Source organism: Artemia sp. Qi Xiang Cuo, chromosome 4 (genome assembly GCF_049724085.1).
Source record: "Artemia sp. Qi Xiang Cuo chromosome 4, ASM4972408v1, whole genome shotgun sequence".
Lineage (NCBI taxonomy): Eukaryota > Metazoa > Arthropoda > Branchiopoda > Anostraca > Artemiidae > Artemia > Artemia sp. Qi Xiang Cuo.
Window position 1 is genome coordinate 13,323,377 of NC_142797.1, and position 20,911 is coordinate 13,344,287.

At 37.2% G+C, this 20,911-nt stretch overlaps 1 protein-coding gene across 4 annotated transcripts in view; it reads left to right on the plus strand.

Annotated features, from left to right (window-relative positions):
• Positions 1-20,911, plus strand: part of LOC148952788 (rhotekin-like) — a 146,779-nt gene that overhangs the window by 85,577 nt on the left and 40,291 nt on the right. For all 4 annotated transcript variants that reach the window (XM_089088090.1, XM_089088091.1, XM_089088089.1 and 1 more), the window contains 3 exons: positions 1,743-1,928; positions 14,891-15,040; positions 20,217-20,496. In XM_089088090.1, the coding sequence (XP_088944216.1) occupies positions 1,743-1,928; positions 14,891-15,040; positions 20,217-20,496 (616 nt within the window). The remainder of the gene's footprint in view (positions 1-1,742; positions 1,929-14,890; positions 15,041-20,216; positions 20,497-20,911) is intronic.

Genomic DNA, 20,911 nt, shown 5'->3' on the forward strand with positions numbered 1-20,911 from the left:
GTTCCTCCGATCCTACCCGATCCATTCAACTTTGCCTTGTTTATTTCCCAGATTGTCTTTGACTCTACCACAGATTCGAGGAAGACCTCGAAACCCATTGAGGCGAACCTGCAACAGTGACCTATGCCGCCCGAATGCCTCTCTCTAACCACATTGGAAAGACGTCTAAGCAGCGGCTCATCTCAGACCCAATTGGCGAACATCCACTGATGCCCTAGACGCCCCTGTTGGTGCAGGGAGATCTAAGGTCTACCACAGTTCTGGACTTGCCTGAAAATCTGTAGGACTATGATTCCATGTTAAACTCGTCTTTTTCAAAAATGTTCAACTTGGATCCCTTCAATCAAATAGTTCGTGGTAACGAACTGTAAGTAAGGTGCGGCTCGGTGCCAGTAGTAACCGAAACTCTATAAAACAGAATTTTGATACAATTTGACACATCAAAAGAATTGGCTTTTTATGCTGATTTCAAATATATAAAATTCATTATGTTTAATGTTGCCCACTATAAGCTATGTGCTTGAGAAGATTTGCATGATTTTCGAAAAAAGGCGAAAAATTTCCCCCAAAAAGTCAAGTGATCTTAATGAAAATAACATCATCGAATTCGACACATCATACAATTGTTTTGTGGAGGGTTCAAGCTCTTATCTACAAAATGTTGAATTTTTTTTTCAGGAGAAATATCACGGATGTGTGTTTATTATTTTTTTTTTAGGAGTGTTCGTATCGAACCGATAGTCTTAGAAGATTGGGAGGGAGCTCATTGAAACAAAATTAGAAGTTGTTGTGCACTTTTTAAGGCACCAAAAAGATCGCGCCGCGGGGAACTGGCGTTTTTGGCTATTTTGTGTTGCCAAATACGATTTTGACCCAAAGAAGACCGGTTAAAAATTTCATTTTTTGACATTTTTTTTTTTTATCGATTAAGAAAATTAATTATCGATTATCGATTAAAAATTTAATTATCGATTAAACATTCTGAGATAGCCAATCGTTTTGAAAGAATAAAAAACAATATTTTGAGCAGAGGAAGTAATGCTGCATGGTGGCGAATTCGTTCCTGAAAAGTCACATAACATAACCCATACAAGATAAATGATTAATAATGTGATAAATGATTAGATAAATCTTAATGTTTGGTTTAACTAAGTTAATTCACTTGAAATAATTTTCAGTGATGTTTAATTGCACATTAATTGTGTAAGAGGTGGCGGGGAGATGCCCAATAGAGCGCAATTCGTTGGCCAAATTGTCTAACTCTACATGAACCTTGAAACAACTAAAAAAGGGATATGGGCTTAGAAATTACTTTATAATTTCTTTTCATTTGGAATGACCCTGAGTAATGGTGTTGCGGGGTGATACCTCCCCTCTTACTGCAGAAAAACGTTTCTTACATTTATATTTTTGTCACGGAGATATTTTATGTTGGACTTCATATTGATCATGAAACACACGGGAGGGAGAACCCCACTCTCTCATCAAAATTAGTCAGAAGGATTCTAAAAAAAATATTTTTGTTATTTAACTTCTTCCCTCCTAAGAAAAGTCCCCCCTCCTCCCTCTGAGAGTTGAGCGTGTATGCACCTTTGTATTTATTTATGTCCTTCTGTAAAAAGGCAATTGTCTTCCATTGGAGTGTAACATGAATTATCAAATATCTTTACTGCTTAGCTTTCGTTCAATTTTACTTGAACAAAATATCTTTTGTTTTACTTATTGTTGTTTCTTACTTTTAGGCAGCAAGTATTTGGGAAGTTTGCCATATCAGATTTAAGGGTGCCATTGGTTTGGAATGAAAACCATTCGCATCGATATGCTGCTTTCTGTGTTGTCGTTTGTGGAGAATATTGTATTGCCTCCGATATTGTATGGCCAATTGATCGCACACTACCAGATATACCTTTTGAAAAGCCCATGATATTGTAAGCTTTTTGTTGCTGTTGGGAAGGCCGTATTCAGGGGGGTACCGGTTTTGAGCCCCCCCTATAAAAACAACCAGTTTTTTCCGACTTGAAAAAAAGGAACACAAATCTGTATAAAATTTTTTTTGATGCGTTTTGTAAAGTATTTTGACCCCTCCCCCCTCCCCCTGAACAAAATCTTGGAAACTGGCTTGGCTGTTTGAGAATTTGGCTTAGAAATATAACCTCGAGAACTGTTTAGACTATTAGCATAACTCTATTCTTCTCCCTCTCTTTATCTCTCTTTTCCCTCTCTCTCTTCTCTCTAAAATAAAGATTACACGGAAGCAAAATTTCTCTTTACTTAGCGCCTCCAAATGGGGGACCTGACGGTTTTTGATGGTGTTCAGGCTAAATTCTTATTATATTTATAATATTTTTTCCGCCTCATGTTTTACCTGTTCGCAGCCTGGTATTAGTTTTTTTTCTGGCTTCAGGAAAGTAAGAGAATTGAGCAATAAATCGATTTTATCATTAGTATTTAATATTAACCTCTAGTAATATCCCCATGGTCGAATAGCCTGAACCTGGTGTTTACATTCCTTTATCTTCCTTACGTGCAACCCCCAGAGGCGGTTCTAGCGTTTTGCGCCCAGGAAAAAGCTTGATTTATGCCCCCTCCCCTGTCGCCCACAAAATTTTCAGGCAAAATTAAAAAAGTAAATTATTGGTGAACCAATTTATTTTCAATTTATTAATTCATTAATACGTCATTTTATTTTTACACTATTTTTTATTTTATTATTACTTATTGTTTTAATTTATTTATTTTAATATTATTATACAATTATTTTAATTTTTAATTTTTTTTTAATTAATTAATAATTTGTTAATTATTTTCATTTATTAACTGTCCTCTTTATTTGAATAAAAGTAAGATTTCAAAATTATAATATAATATTAACCGTTAGATTATTTATTTGAAATTTTCGCTCCAAAAATATCTGATACGGTGCAAGTACCCCCTCTGTCCCTCTCCTGAAACCGCCTCTGGTAACCCCTCCCAACCCTCTTCTCAAATTTTTAAAAATCGTCTGCTGATACAATGCGTATACATAAAAGGGGGCATTTTCAATGAAAATACTCTGAAAAATATATTTTTTCAAAATCTAGACGTAAAAAAAAACGACGGGAGCGAAGTAGTTAAAAGAGGAATAAAAATAATCATAAACGGTCATGAATTAGTCAATAAAACTAAGAGTACCACCTATTCATGGACAGGACTATACAGTGTGTTTCAACATGCTATGTTTACTTTTCTGATAAGCGACTTACCTGCGAGCTTCTTGCCTCCGGCTTATTACTTATCCTTTCAGCCTTAAGCGCAGTAATGACCCTTTCGCTAAGTTCCTCAGGAACTCAGGTTCCTCAGGTAGAGGTGTCCTTACTGGTGCACGGGGCCATCTGCAGGTACCACTGCACGGGACCTGACATCGGGGTCATAATGTAGGCGGAACAATAATAATGTAGCCTCCAACGGAACGGTAACGATGTGATTCCTAGGATTCAGCGGAAACTTTTTGGCTTAGACAAGACGCTAGATAATAACGGCGCATCGACAAAGGGTGCCTCATCGCTAGTAAGTTATATAGCATATTTTGCCCTGTTAGTTCGGGGCCCGGTGCGGTCGCACCACTTGCCACCCTCAAAGGCCAGCACTGGTTCCATCAATCTGCAGTTTCTACCATAATCCAGTATAATCTCCCAATCTTCGAAATCAGCAAGCATTGTCTTAACTACTGTTTTCAGCTCGTTTCACTGTAAGTAAACTGTAGCTTAATCATGCTCACTGAGCATGCGTATTCACAGGATTTTAAAAGAAACTAGAAGCTAACTTTCGGTTTTTAAGTATTTATGGATTATCTTGCTTGTGTTATATGCACCCTCTGAAACAAGTTATTCTGCAACAAATCTGAAGCTGTGAGTCGCACCCAAAGGACAAGCTACTTATATCGATGCAATAACAAGTCTCAGGTATAGCCATTCACAGACCCAAAACCATGATATTGCTCAGGCTCTATCTTATAGAGCGATATAAAGTTACTTACAAAATATAAGACTTGTCCTTTTTTCAACGATTTTCTAGCCAGTTTTTAACGTGTTTTCAATCTAAACCTGCACACTAGATCTCAAAAAGTTAGTTCGGTAGCGGAATAGATCTGAACCTCAGCTATGAAGTGGTAGCAAAAATTTTCATCTTCTGTTGATATTGTAAAGTTCTGCTGTCACCACTCTGTAAACCTCTATTTAAGTTCTTTCTATATGCCCTTTTATATTGGCAGATGTGATGGTTTACGTAAATTCCAAAGATAGACGATAAACGTTGGTACATGGTCTTTATTAAATAACGTGAGAATACACATAGAGAAAATAAGGTAGCACAAGAACAACTAACTACGACGATGGCGAGAGATGGACTGCCTTTAGAAATGAGCCAAGAATGTAACTGTCCTGGAACGGAAGTTCCAGGCTTGGGAACGACCCCTTTCCCACGACTAGCATTAGTCCCAAGAGCTCCCCCCTGGACCGCTATCGTTGACACATAAATGCCTAACTAACTAAGAAATGAGAGACCCGGACAGCTTCTCAAATTGCTGTTAAATACTTTATAGTTTCTCCCCCCTGATTTAAGTTAAATTTCTCAAATTTGGCTTATCCCCTTCTCATTAAACCCCCAAAATTTAATTGGATTCAAAACATTCCCTTCCCGAATCATTCACTTCTCGCCTACTAACGTTCTACAGCATGAACTAGTAAACAATTACATAATACAAACACTACACAATACTTGCATAAGTAAAAACTTACATAGTATAAACGAACCACACTAACAACAGTAGTCGGAAACTGGATATTTTCACACTTCATTTTTCTTTGTATATTTTAAAATAGACTTGTTCCCCATACCCCTGAATTTGATGAGGACAAGGAAAGTTGGGATAAGGTATAAACTTTGAATTAGGGCAAAAGGAATGACCGGGAAAGGCTAATTAATCCTGAAAATACCAGCGACAAATAAGTGAAATTGCAGAAACTCTAAAAATCATACCATGCTGCAATGACGTTAAGATATTATTCCCAATAAAATCCTCGGGGTTTTATTGCTGCGGAACGCCTCGGTTTAGACCTATTTGGTTTTTCTCTACAACTTGTGGTTCGACAAATGGCAGTACTACTGTTGATATCTCTACATAACTATTAGCGCTACGCATTAAAGCCATCCCGAGAGGCATCAACCTCATATCGCAATAAAATACCATCATCTCCCTCTCCAGGGGTATACAAACCTCTCTGCGAGTAATCACTACCAAATTCCATAGAAGAAAAAAAAAAACATCCATTGATCAATCATTACAAACACCCGTCCACACAAAACAACCTCCCTTTTTCCTGTGTAGCAAAACAGCCCTGTGAGGCATCATAACCATCTCGCAGTGCAACAAAAAAACCATCCCGTGAGGCATCAGTACCATCCCACGGGACCTTAAAACCAGCTCCCTTTTCCTGGGTAGCCAAACCGCCCTGCGAGGAATCAGTACCATCTCGCAGTGCAAAAAAACCATCCCGTGAGGCATCAGTACCATCCCACGGGACCTTAAAACCAGCTCCCTTTTCCTGGGTAGCCAAACCCCCCTGCGAGGAATCAGTACCATCTCGCAGTGAAAAAAAAACCATCCCGTGAGGCATCAGTACCATCCCACGGGACCTTAAAACCAGCTTCCTTTTCCTGGGTAGCCAAACCGCCCTGCGAGGAATCAGTACCATCTCGCAGTGCAACAAAAAACCCATCCCGTGAGGCATCAGTACCATCCCACGGGACTTCAAAACCAGCTCCCTTTTCCTGGGTAGCCAAACCGCCCTGCGAGGAATCAGTACCATCTCGCAGTGCCTTTTCATTATCATTGAGTCCAAATTTCACCCTCGTCAGCGCAGAAAGAAATTCATCGGAAAAAGAAGACGTATCTCCTTTCCCCACTATCTGTTCTATCTGTTCATATTGTATTGCAACCTTATACGCATCACCTAAAAAAAAAAAAATTCTGCACTATTCTCTAACAAATACAGTTTGTAGGACGGTCTGATCCACTCCTTGAATAAATTTAGAGCAAATCTTCCAAGAACTACACCATCATCCCTGGCTTCTAAGGACACCCTAAATGACCTTCCTAATTTTTGCATCCTTCTATAGAATATATATACCCTTTTCCTTAAATTGAGCCACGCCTACAAACCCTGCAACCATTTTGCCTACTATTTTGCCTGGGGTATATACTACAAGTAATCCACCTTTATACTTGACAAATTTATAATCGTGGGATCCAGATTCCCAAAAAAGGAGCGAACCAAACCATGGGCCAAAAATGGCGCAAAGCTTTTGAATCAGACCAATTTAACAACAACTGAAAATTTTTTTTTTTTTTTAACTTTGCAACAAATTGAATTTTTGTAACTTTGTAACAAATTTTGTAACAAACTTAATTATTTTTCCATTTTCTGACTTTGTGAGTGGCGTTATTACTAAAAAAAGGGTCAATTAGCGATCCTATTACTTGGGACTGTTGAGGCTGTTCTATTGGAGGATTAATTGGGGTGGTGCTCAGGGGAGTTGGAGGGTTTGTTGGGACCCATGTCTTAATCTTTTGAAGGTAATCATAAAGTTCATATTGATCAAAACCAGGATCATTTGAGTCAAATAAAAGAGGTGGAACTTTGACATTTATCCTTCACTGTCTTACAAAATCAAAAGCAACCTTTTTGTTAAATGAAGTTTCCACAGGATCGAGAATAGGAATAAAAACTGACTTATTGAGATTAAAATTTGAAAAGCAGTTATTCTAAAAATTTAAATATTTGTTTTAAACACAGCTCTTTAATTACGGACGACAGGTTTTGGGCAATAAACTTCACCTTTAACAAGAAGGGTCTAATAAAATTTACTGGGTTGTTTAGTCGTGGTAAATCACTTACGAAAGGTCGTCTGTCTTACATCCAATTGCAGTTGGTCTCAATTAAATCACTAGCGTCAAATGGAGTCACAATTGAGAATTAATTTTCGATTATCGAATTCACAATGTTAAATTTTGTTTGGAAACTGTCAAATGTAGATCACACGTCGACTGTATAAAATCAGGTAAAAAAAACACCAATTGTAAAATGGCTAAGTGAAGGTAGAAATCCACCGGAGACTCTCAGTTGTAGAAATTTGAATTAGTATGTAGAAGCTATCGCGAGGAAATCCATATTAGGCATTGTGTAACAGCCTGTTTCAAAATGTTCATTTAAAAGAAAGTGTTTCTCAAGAAGGCGCTTTGAATAGAAAAAGGTTCAATACCTCGTAACATTTCGATGTCTTTTTATCAGTCTTTTGTAGTATATGCGGCTCAATATCACAAGCAATTTTGGTAGCGGGCGAAATAGCTCTTCAATGTGTTGCCAGTATTTAGCGTAAGATGTCCTAAATACTTATAAAGGTCACTCAAATGTCACTTGGAGGTTTTCCACTAGTGATATATGCTCCACTAGTCTTAACCGCTTGCCACCACTCGGTAAAGTTCTGCTGTCACCACTCTGTAAACCTTTTTTTAATTCTTTCTATATGCCCTTTTATATTGGCAGATGTGATGGTTTACGTAAATTCCAAAGATAGACGATAAACGTTGGTACATGGTCTTTATTAAATAACGTGAGAATGCACATAGAGAAAATAAGGTAGAACAAGAACAACTAACTACGACGATGGTGAAAGATGGACTGCCTTTAGAAAATGAGCCAAGAATGTAACTGTTCTGGAGCGTAAGTTCCAGGCTTGGGAACGACCCCTGTCCCACGACTAGCATTAGTCCCAAGAGCTCCCCCCTGGACCGTTATCGTTGACACATACATGCCCATCTAAATAAGAAAAGAGATACCCGGAAATGCTTCTCGAATTGCTGTTAAATACTTTACAATATATTAAAACTCAAGGAGAACGGACAAAGAACGTACCAAAACTTGCAAAGGAGATATAAACCTTAAAGCCTACGTTCGCAGTGACCAGATATTGAGCCAAAACAGTATCCGGTTAATTCTAAAATACGAGTTCACAATAAAAGTGTTTTTGGGTCTCAGAGCTTTTGCGATAAAACACCTGTCAGAAGCAAAGTATAATCACGTACGGAACAAGTACCGACAAAACCTATCCTCTCCAAACAAAAAAAGTGGCCTTTTGTATAGCTATGCGAACCTGGCAACTAAATTGTGTAGTTACGTAATTCATCCCGGTCACACGTCGCCTGAATCCCGCTCTAGCATAATTTATTGCCTGGAGCAAAGTACTTTGCCTCGAAGCAATTAAGTAGTACAATATTTTGCGTCTAGAGCCGCTGAGGTACGCGGGGTCACTTTTGGAAAGTTTTGTCAGTACTTGTTCCGTAGGTGATTATACTTTGGTCAGAAGGAATCAACAATTGGTGTGACTCATTATCTAAATTGATCGTAAAAATACTTGTTCATTAGTTTCTCTAACAAGACTTAGATAATAGACCAGGGGCGGATCTAGGATTTTTTTAGGAGGGGGAGGCAAAATAGGTTGATCCGATAAACTTGCGTTAGGAGCAAGTTAATTAACGCAAACTTGAGTTAATTAAGTAAATTACATTACTTTAGACTATGCTAGGGGGGGGGGCGGGGGCGTACCCCCTCGCCCTTTTGGATCCGCCACTATAATAGACTTACTATTCAGACATTATTCGCTAACACGGATGAATTAGATGCTGACCAACACAGGGAACGATGCCAAGAACTGTTCCAGATTTCCCAGGATAAATTTTATGATCGAAGAACTTTCTAACGAACCGCTCATTCGACTGGTCCAGAAACAGTCTTGTGGGCCTATAACGACTGCATGAAGCCTGAGCATAGTGATTGTTTCTCATTATGGAATTAGTGGATTTCATTTAAAAAATGATGAATTTTATGCAGGGTTTTGGTAAATCCACCTGTTTTCTTTACGGCTGGGTGATCGAGTCGTAACTTTCAGTTTTTTTAGGGGGGGGGGGCGGGGGTGCAGTAGGCTTTTTTGCCGTGGAAAAGAGGTCGAAATACCCAGCCTTCACAACACCCTCTGTTTGCAGTCAATAAATTTTGTAAGAGTGTTATCTTCAACTTTGCGCTGCAATGTTAACGAGGAATTTCAGCTAGTGTCGGAACAGTATGGTTTTAACTAATTCAAGTGGTGACCGAAAATAGCTGCTGAAGAAGACACAGACAAAAAAAAAATCATACCAACTTCTAAAGAATTGCCATGAACAGGTAGTTCCAGTTGCTAAATTAAGAGGGGGGGGGAAGGTGAAACTTCTTCTTAATAACTCTGTCTGATGTAATATTTCATGACAAATATACTCATTTGGGCTATTAGGGGGAGTGGGGGAGACACTGGTATTGCCCCTGGGAGCGGAACAACCTTCATTCGGCTCTTTATAGTTCTGATTGGATACTATTTCAATTCAAAGCGTATTACTCAAAACTATTTATGGTCAATTTTGATCATCTGTTTGATAGATGACGTTCCTACATTTATATTTTTTACACAAATTATGCCATATTTTTTTTAAATAGGCGTGGGATTGTCCTCTCCTCCACCTGATATATATCTAAAAATACCACACGACACATTTATCGCCTCGCCCATGTACACTCCTTGCTTTCTGGCACCATGCATGGTACCCTGCTGCGAGACGTGGTACTCGCCACAGTGCGTACACGATTTCTCAATGTGGATAGCCCCTCGTTATTAGCGTTGAAGCTATGAGATAGTGAATCCTTTGAGTCCCCGTCCTTGACAACTATGTCTTGAAATGAATGAAGTTGTATCATACTATTCGCATTAGAAATTGTTTGAATTCTCTCTCGTCTAAAACCATCCTATTGACAGGAATAAATTCAACGCTATTAGCACGACTGAACTGTCAAATAAATCGACACTTGAGTGACAGGAACGTGAACGGATTGAGACGAGAGTAAACAAAGTGAGGCATAAGGCTCTTCCGGAAGATAGAGAATTTAATCCTTTTTTAAGAAAAACAAATACGGATTTCTGAACACGCCGAAGAAAGGATGATTTCTCATAAGAGCTGTTTGATCCCCTCCCCTATTTAGAATATTTTATGAAACACTTTTTAAAGTATGTAAATTTTCTCGTTTTCTGTTTATAAATAGTGTCCGTCTCGAAGAAAATAATTTGCCACTTTAAAAGATGCGTTTTTCTAGATCTGGGGGCTCCCACTCAGGAGTACATCCATCCTTAAAGTATGAGAAAGGGTTTGGGATGGGCAATAATAATGATGTTGTGCAATTAGCTAATATTTTACATAGATAAAGAAGTGGTTTGCTGTGATTTCAATTCACTAAAATGTTTATAAAATGTTAAGGGGAGTTAAACGAAAGGCTTTTTTCAATCTACGAGGGGGAGGGCAATTTTTTATTTTTTTTGCAATGAAAATTATGAAAAAAGGTCACTTTCCAACAAAAATACCAAAAAAGCGTTTATTTTCAAAATATTGGGGGGGGGGGGAATTTGGGAGATGAGTCCCCCCCCCCTTGACGCTGCTGTTATTTCAGCAAAATGGAGTGTGAAATCGCTCTGTGAGATTCCAATAGGTGTGGTACTAGTGTAAACCTCTATTTAAGTTCTTTATATATGCCCTTTTATATTGGCAGATATAATGGTTTACGTAAATTCCAAAGATAGACGATAAAAGTTGGTACATGGTCTTTATTAAATAACGTGAGAATACACATAGAGAAAATAAGGTAGCACAAGAACAACTAGCTAAGACGAAGGCGAAAGATGGACTGCCTTTAGAAATGAGCGAAGAATGTAACTTTCCTGGAACGGAAGTTCCAGCCCTGGGAACGACCCCTTTCCCACGACTAGCTTTTAGTCCCAAGAGCTCCCCCTGGACCGCTATCGTTGACGGATAAATGCCCAACTAACTAAGAAAGGAGATACCCGGAAATGCTTCTCGAATTGATGTTAAATACTTTACAGATTCTCCCCCCTGTTTTAAGTTAAATTTCCCAAATTTGGCTTATCCCCTTCTCATTAAACCCCCAAACTTTAATTGAATTCAAAACATTCCCTTCCCAAATTATTCACTTCTCGCCTACTAACATTCTACAGCATGAACTAGTAAACAATCACATAATACAAACACTACACAATACTTGCATAAGTAAAAACTTACATAGTATAAACGAACCACACTAACAACAGTAGTCGGAAACTGGATATTTTAACACTTCATTTTTCTTTGTATACTTTAAAATAGACTTGTTCCCCATCCCCTGAATTTGATGAGGACAAGGAAAGTTGGGATTATGTATAAACTTTGAATTAGGGCAAAAGGAATGACCGGGAAAGGCTAATTAATCCTGAAAATACCAGCGACAAATAAATGAAATTGCAGAAACTCTAAAAATCATACTATGCAGCAATGACGTTAAGATATTATTCCCAATAAAATCCTCGGGGTCTTATTGCTGCGGAACGCCTCGGTTTAGACCTATTTGGTTTTTCTCTACTAACTTGTGGTTCGACAAATGGCAGTACTACTGTTGATATTTCTACATAACTATAAGCGCTACGCATTAAAACCATCCCGTGAGGCATCAACCTCATCTCGCGAGATATTACAACCAGCTCCCTCTCCCTGGGTAGCCAAACCGCCCTGCGAGGAATCAGTACCATCTCGTAGTGCAACAAAAAAAACCATCCCGTGAGGCATCAGTACCATCCCACGGGACCTTAAAACCAGCTCCCTTTTCCTGGGTAGCCAAACCGCCCTGCGAGGAATCAGTACCATCTCGCAGTGCAACAAAAAAAAAACCATCCCGTGAGGCATCAGTACCATCCCACGGGACCTTAAAACCAGCTTCCTTTTCCTGGGTAGCCAAACCACCCTGCGAGGAATCAGTACCATCTCGCAGTGCAACAAAAAACCCATCCCGTGAGGCATCAGTACCATCCCACGGGACTTAAAAACCAGCTCCCTTTTCCTGGGTAGCCAAACCGCCCTGCGAGGAATCAGTACCATCTCGCAGTGCCTTCTCATTAACATTGAGTCCAAATTTCACCCTCGTCAGCGCAGAAAGAAATTCATCGGAAAAAGAAGACGTGTCTCCTTTCCCCACTATCTGTTCTAACTGTTCATATTTTATTGCAACCTTATACGCATCACCTAAACAAAAAAAAATCTGCACTATTCTCCAACAAATACCGTTTGTAGGACGGTCTGATCCACTCCTTGAATAAATTTAGAGCAAATCTTCCAAGAACTACACCATCATCCCTGGCTTCTAAGGACACCCTAAATGACCTTCCTAATCTTTGCATCCTTCTATAGAATAGATATACCCTTTTCCTTAAATTGAGCCACTCCTACAAACTCTGCAACCATTTTGCCTACTATTTTGCCTGGGGTATATACTACAAGTAATCCACCTTTTAAACTTGACAAATTTATAATCGTGGGGTCCAGATTCCCAAAAAAGGAGCGAAACAAACCATGGGCCAAAAATGACGCAAAGCTTTTGAATCAGACCAATTTAGCAACAACTGAAATTTTTTTAACTTTGCAACAAACTCAATTTTTGTAACTTTGTAACAAATTTTGTAACAAACTTAATTATTTTTCCACTTTCTGACTTTGTGAATGGCGTTATTACTAAAAAAAAAGGGTCAATTAGCGATCCTATTACTTGGGACTGTTGAGGCTGTTCTATTGGAGGATTAATTGGGGTGGTGCTCGGGGAGTTGAAGGGTTTGTTGGGACCCATGTCTTGATCTTTTGAAGGTAATCATAAAGTTCATCTTGATCGAAATCAGGATCATTTGAGTCAAATAAAAGAGGTGGAAATATGCCATTTCCCCTCCACTGTTTTACAAAATCAAAAGCAACCTTTTTGTTATATCCAGTTTCCGCCAGATCGAGAATAGGAATAAAAACTGACATATTGAGATTAAAATTTGAAAAGCAGTTATTCTAAAAATTTAAATATTTGTTTTAAACACATCTCTTTAATTACGGACGCCAGATTACGAAAGGTCGTCTGTCTTACATCTAATTGCAGTTGGTCTCAATTAAATCACTAGCGTCAAATGGAGTCACAATTGAGAATTAATTTTCGATTATCGAATTCACAAAGTTAAATTTTGTTTGGAAACTGTCAAATGTAGATCACACGTCGACTGTATAAAATCAGGTAAAAAAAACACCAAACGTAGAATGGCTAAGTGAAGGTAGAAATCAACCGGAGACTCTCAGTTGTAGAAATTTGAATTAGTATGTAGAAGCTATCGTGAGGAAATCCATATTGGGCATTGTGTAACAGCCTATTTAAAAATGTTCATTTAAAAGAAAGTGTTTCTCAAGAAGGCGCTTTGAATAGAAAAAATTTCAATACCTCGTAACATTTCGATGCCTTTTTATCAGTCTTTTGTGGTATTTGCGGCTCAATATCACAAATAATTTTGGTAGCGGGCGAAATAGCTCTTCAATATGTTGCCAGTATGTAGCGTAAGATGTCGTAAGTACTTACAACGGTCACTCAAATGTCACTTGGAGGTTTTCCCCTAGTGGTATATGCTCCACTAATCTTAACCGCTGCCACCACTCTGTAAACCTCTATTTAAGTTCTTTCTATATGCCCTTTTATATTGGCAGATGTAATGGTTTACGTAAATTCCAAAGATAGACGATAAAAGTTGGTACATGGTCTTTATTAAATAACGTGAGAATACACATAGAGAAAATAAGGTAGCACAAGAACAACTAGCTAAGACGAAGGCGAAAGATGGACTGCCTTTAGAAATGAGCGAAGAATGTAACTTTCCTGGAACGGAAGTTCCAGCCCTGGGAACGACCCCTTTCCCACGACTAGCTTTTAGTCCCAAGAGCTCCCCCCTGGACCGCTATCGTTGACGGATAAATGCCCAACTAACTAAGAAAGGAGATACCCTGAAATGCTTCTCGAATTGATGTTAAATACTTTACACTAGAGAAGGGCTGGGTGGCTCATAACTACACACTCTGTAACTATTGTAATAAACTTGTATATGCTGCATCAAAATAGGCTGGCCCTATAACAAATAAATAATAAAAAAAAAACAAGTTTTTTCAGCTGAAGGTAAGGAGCAACATTAAAACTTAAAATGAACATAAATTATTATGTATATGAGGGGGGTTGCACCATCCTTAACACCTCGTTCTTCACGCTAATGTTTTTTGGCACTTTAAAAAAATTTACTTATTGTTCTAATTAAACGACCCTTGTGTTTCCGGAGTCGTTTTTCGAGAATTGGGATAAAATTTAAACTTTACCGTAATGACTTGTAATTTAAAGAATGGAATTAAGAGTTAATGATTTTTTAGCTTGTTGGGATTTTAACCCTAAAAGAAACTTTTCCCCGTATTAAGCCTGTCTTTGCTAGAATAAGAATACCTGATCCACCACTTGTGCAGTGATTTGTGATCCCGCTGTGCAGTGGGTTGTGCACAACCCACTGTGCAGTGGGTTGTGATCCACCACTTGTGCAGTGGGTATATTTTGGGCTGGGTTTCTAGATAGTAGGAATTCCCCAAAATAGGCAAACTGTACGAAAAATGTAGGGAGATGTGAGGAAAATAATAAAAAATGATATTTCAAAACGGGGTGGTACACGGGATAGGATGCCCCCTCAATGGATAAGTCCCTCACTTAGATTTAGTATTTATGAATTTAACAATAAAATATAGTATTTTAATATTTTTTATGATAATCTTTTTATGATGAAATAAATAATTTTTAATTTATTATATTTTTATTTAATAAATAATTATTTTATTTATATGTAATTTTCTATAGCTTAATTATTTGATTTAATAATCTTTTTTCATAACTTCCAGGGAAAAGGTCACTCCAGATTTTGACTCCATGCTTCAAATTTTCGTGGCAGACTTGGGTCTTGATTCGAATCTTGTGTCTGTTCGCAAGAGGCTCCATCAAACCATAAGAAGCTCGTTCAGAGGATCTTCAACCCTCAAGAAAAAGTTCGAGTGAGTATGGCATTACATAAAAACAGAAAGTATACCTGCAAAAAATGTTGTGACTCAAAGACTCTTCACTCTTTTTTACTATTTGAGCATATATTCAAAACCGCTTTAGTACCAAGGACAACAAAAAATTCAATATAACCCTTTAAGTTGGTTAATTGGAAACTTACACAACAATATGTACCTTAAAAAATTAAAAAAAAAACCTGGAACGCTGGAAACCTGGAACCCTGGAACTCAGTTTACAAGGAATAAAAACTCCATATCGACCCATCCAGTTTAACACTTAGTTGGCACAAAGTTTGAAAATAAAGAACATGTGTGAAAAATCAGCAGAAAATGACCGAAAAAATAAACTATCATGGAACTCAAGAAAGTATAACTTTTTTGACTAACTGCCGTTTGTTGGGAGTAAACTGGATAACAAAAAGTGAGTGAGTAAAATTATATAAGAATATAACCTTGACGTCTTATTAACAAATAGGAATTGAAAAGAAATGTATATATCATTGAGTAGCTAAAAATCTAAGCTCTGCTATAATAGAATTATTATTAAAATCATTATTACTAATATTATTAGTCATTATTACTAATATTATTAAAATCAAGATTAAACACCTCAAATTACAATTTTACCACTTAGTTGGGAATTAGACTAGCCTTGCTTATAGGCTACTGTGTAAGCAGGAAAAACATTATCAAACTTGTCCAATTTTGTTTCCAGCGTGACAACACTTTTGCAGATGGTATTGCCGAAACTTTGCGCATGGGTTGTTAAAGTCATAATTTTGCAACAATGAAAGGAAAAATCTGGAAAAAGTTTTTAGGAAAAACCGGTTTTTAGGTATGAATAAACCAAAGATAAATGAGTCATTGTATTTCCGAGGTATTGGAGGGGGTCGAAATTTAGGGTAAAAAGTACGAAGCAGTAAAAAGATGTCCGAAAAGTTTGCCGCAAAACGATTTTGTCATAAATTTTGGCCATTGCCAAATTGACACTACAAGATGTGTTGCTGTTTTACTCGGGAGAAGTCTCATTGTTCTTTACTGTCAATGGAAACAACGGTTCAAAGATAGAGCCAGACGAAAAATGATTTCATTTGATGTCCTGGGTACTTTTCTCTCTCTCTCTCTCTCTCTCTCTCTCTCTCTCGCTCTCTCTCTCTCTCTCTCTCTCTCTCTCTCTCTCTCTCTCTCTCTCTTTCAGTGATGAACAGAACTCAGTGACGCACATACATAAAGTGTGCTTCAATGGTGCTTCAGTTTTCCTGGTAGCCTTTCCGATTAATCTTAGCAGATCTAAAAAAAATAATTTACTGATAATGTCTCAAAATAATATGAACCAAGCCATTGTCCAAGCAGTGTGTCTTAGATAACAATATTAGCGCAAATGAATTAATTTTTCGAGGTTTTAAGAGTCCAGGGTGCAAGATTAGGATTGAAGATTAATATTCAGAAAACTAAGTCTCTTACACTATTAATAAATGGAGATGAAGAAGTGGTGTTAGGTAACGAGAAAATTGAACAAGTGAATTGCTTCACTTATTTTAGCTAATATTCTTAATATTATCATTATTATTATTACGGGTGACTCAAAAATTGATTTGTGGATCAGGCCACAAAGGCGCGTTTTCTCCACACTTAGAAAGCCTAATTTATAGTGAGGGACTAATAATTAATTCATCGTCAGATGTAGCTTTTGTGCCACCACGAGTGTGGTACGAGATAGGTCCTGTCTGTCTCATCTTTTTTTGTGTAGAAGAGCCTTTTTAAGTAGTGCCAATGTGTATATCTTTGTTTTCCCCGAGAACCTCATCATGAGAACCCCACCCGCTAGTTTCAGATTTGCTTTGGTTGGCAAAGCTCATCCCTCCAAAGGGAGGGGAGATTGGCCCACCACTCACCAGCCATCAGTAAGAAGGGGCACTTGACTTTCAGATCCAGTACTAGTAAGAGAGTTTTTTTTGCTCCCACTGCAGACAGCTCCTCAAGGGATCCTTTCTTGCGCCACGGTTGGTGCTTCATATGTCCAGGGAGATAAACCCTCCTCGGATGATTTTATCAGCTATTACTGGATTCAGTCCAGCCAATCACGACAGCATATTCTTCAAAATAACTCCTCAAAATAGGATAAGTCTTAGGACTAAGATTGGGGTTTTGACAGGTGTGGGCAGGAGTGGCTCTGATACGTGGCCGCTTCGAAAGGTTGAACAAGATTTTTTAAATGCTTTAGAGAGGCATTGTCAAAGGATAGTTTTAGTTACTCGTCTGATTGACCATATGTTAAACAATAAAAAGGACAAAAAGTGGTTCGATCCCACTTTCATTGGGTACAATGATAGGAAGGTTGGCCTGACCACCTTTTTTGTCATCCATCTGGGGCTAAACGAAAGCTGGTCATCCTAGAATGGGGGGATAAGAATTTATTAGAAAGTATTTTAACTAAGTCAGAACTTCAGGGGGTGGGCAAAGATTGAAGCATTGAATGGACTTCGGGCTAAGGGGGAGTACTTGCAGCTGTGTTGGCCCGAAGTTTCCTGGGGTTGGAATGAGTTGTTAGTTGCCGTAGCAGTAGTAGTCGCATTCGTATTCAGTAAATGAAGTCCCATATTTGTAAAAGAATGTTGCAATTTCTACTATTTTAAATTTATTTTGCTTTATTTAAAATAATTCCGAAGGATTTTTATTTTTAATAGTCTTGAAGCTAAATATAGTTTTTTACACTTAATATAATAAAACAATTAAAAACATTGATCCGATTATTAGATTAATAATTAATTATGGCTAAATGATTACACTTAAATACACTAAATAATTACATGAATTGTAATTGATGGCATACAATAATTATATTTAATAATAAACAATTAATTAGCTATTACAAACTAATGAATGTTATTTAATAATGCTATAAAATGATTACACTTAAATTTTCCAAAATATACTTTATAATAATTATTTATCCCCTCACTCGGGGAATAAATCGTCTTCCCTAAACATGTAGGTCTACGGTTGTACCTATTTTCGTGTTCAGTAATACTATTCATGGGAAAGTACTGCTACTACTACTAACAACTCACCGCAGCATCAAACCGCCTGAGGGCAAGAAGCTACACACGCTTATTGGGAAAATATTTCCCAATAAGACTATAAGTATTTTGATCAGGTCTGTCGAAGATTTTAGTACCCTGTGTTGCGATTGAAAAGACAACGTAGAAATTTGTTAATAGGAAGAAGGGTGGAACACTATCTTGTATAATCGAAATTTCTTACCAAAACTATCAAACTAGTAGTATATTGTAGTAGTAGCTGTAGGATGTCAAACGGAAAGTACTAATTGCTAGCACAAAGTAAAATCATAAAAGAAACTGACGGCTTATATTTCTTCAGTGTGCTCTAAGAGCACTAATTGTGAGTACCAATCAAAGCCATAATAGAAAGTCTTTATGAAAAAAAAAAAAAAGAAAAAAGGCTTATACTTTACCAAGCCTTGGCGTATCCAGAGTTTTTTGTTCGGGGGAAGGGGTTTACTAGGAAAAAACTTTACAATCAAATCATCTGAATCTTTCACTTCATATGAGCCTACTTCTTTTCATACTCCCACAGGGTTTTGCAGCTTCATAAAGTTTTTAATACAATTTTTTTTATCTTGAATCTCTACAGTTATTTAATTCTATCTTTTGTGAAGTTTTTACTTGGTTTTGATTCTGCGTTTTATTTTAAGTTGATTATTACTCTTTTTCCGTTCCCTCTTTTTCAACTTTACTACGTGCTGACCACAGATTTCGAATCTATAGTTTTTTTTTAATTCAAACTTTATTCACCCTAAGCCTTTTTGAGCTTAAAATACCGAATCTTGAATTCTGTTGTCGCTGGGACTCATAATCCTCCAATCTTAGGAAGAGAGCAACAAGCGCTTTTGGCTCGCTCTTCTTATTAAATATACGTTAGGTTGTATTATTCAAATGTGAAGTACCCGCTCTCCCCAAAAAGGGTAAGAAACATCGCTGATGTGTATCTTATATTTTAAATATATACCTTATTTTTTTAAATGTCGAAATACTACAAAGCCGTCTGCAGCGAAACATATTGTTGATATTTTTAGATTTGATTAATCTTAACACCAGAGGTTAATCAGGCTCGCGTTTGATATGTTTTCCAGTGAACATTTCCGGATTTGCTACATAGATCAGAAACCACATAAAATTCTGATTTTGCAAGAAAAATGATTTTTATCTGTCTCATGTCACAAGCAAAAGAGCGCATACCGAAATTCTAAATATTGATAAAATAGAGGCTCAATTAATGGGTTGTTGTGTTAGTCCTTTTCTCTTCAAATGATCTTACATCCTCTCAAATATGTGAGGTGTACTCTACTGAAGGATTTCACTTACTAGCTCTGAGTTTAATAAGATACGTGTCTAAAAAAGTCAATCCTTTCATATACGGAATAATTTCTGTTCGTTTTAAGTTTTAATGTTGCTCCTTACTTTCAGTTAAAAAAACTTTTTTTTTTTTTAATTTAATATGAAGTAAGAATGGTCTTCATACTGTCCAAATACATTACTCCAGGAAATTTACGATTATTTCGTAAGTTATATTTTTTTAAATTCTCTTGGATGTCTTGTAGATATAAAATGCTCTGAATAGTAACAATAATAATTCATTTCTAAATTCTAACCCACGAAAAAGTGCGATTGAAATTCTAGAAGTGCGATTGAAAAGAGCGCACACCGAAATTCTAAATATTGATAAAATAGAGGCTCAATTAATGGATTGTTAAAAATTTTCCATCCTCTCAAATAGAGTATTATGGCTATAATAAAAGAAGGCTTAGATTGCTTTGCTATATTGATGACAGACATTGTCTCTATGGTCTAATGCATTACAATAATATTTCCAGAGAAATTGCCGACGGATTATTCTAGGTACCCATCTGACCGACCGTATCTCAAATAGTAAGCTGTACAAAAATGGGGTTCAATCCTCTTTCTAGGGCTATAATGGGAGAAAGGATGATTTGGCTAAGACACGTTTGAGGAGGCGAGGAGGAGTGTGCGTAGCTTTGTTGGTCTCTGCCGGTTTGGTGCTGCAGGTTAGTGGTAGCTGTAGCATTAGTGGTATATAATATTTGACATAACTTGCCGTAATAATATAATGTCGTTTTATTTATTTCCAGTCGATCGATCGAGTTTAAGCTAGTGGCATCGAGTAAATTTGTCCTCGACGATTGTCAAGGTGATTCAGCCAGTTATGACCTTACAATTGAGTCCGAAATGTTGCCACTGTTTGGACATATTTGTTGCAAGCTTTCAGTTAGACCGTATTGCCTAGGGGACATAATTGAATCAAGGAAGACGGTGCATTATCTTGAGAAGAAGACGAAGATAAAATTAAGCGGATTTCAAGTCAAGATTTTAAAGGGTGGGCAAGATATGGCGTCTTTTTGTATTACTGAGGTAAGGTGTAGCATTATGTGTACTATTTGTTAAAAAGGTTCGGGTCTAAAGACTATGGCCGGACCCTCCTTACAACACCAAAAAAAACCTCAAGTAACCGAAATGCATAGTAATTTCTAATAGGGTTGTACTCTTATCTTTGACCTCTTCAGAAGGAACGTAATGATGAAATTCATACTTTCTAATATACCAAAAATTATGCTAAACGAATTTCCAATTCAAAAAGGTCGCTTCGACTTTAGTCCACGTTTTGTTTACATATTTTGTTTTATTTCAAATATTCAATATAGTTTCTTTGTTTGCGTTCCATTATTTGAAATATTTGAGATTTTAAGTGCCATATACATCTCTCCATTTGATAAATAATTAAGGGGTGACCGGTGTCGACGCACAAAAAGCATACAATTCAACTTGG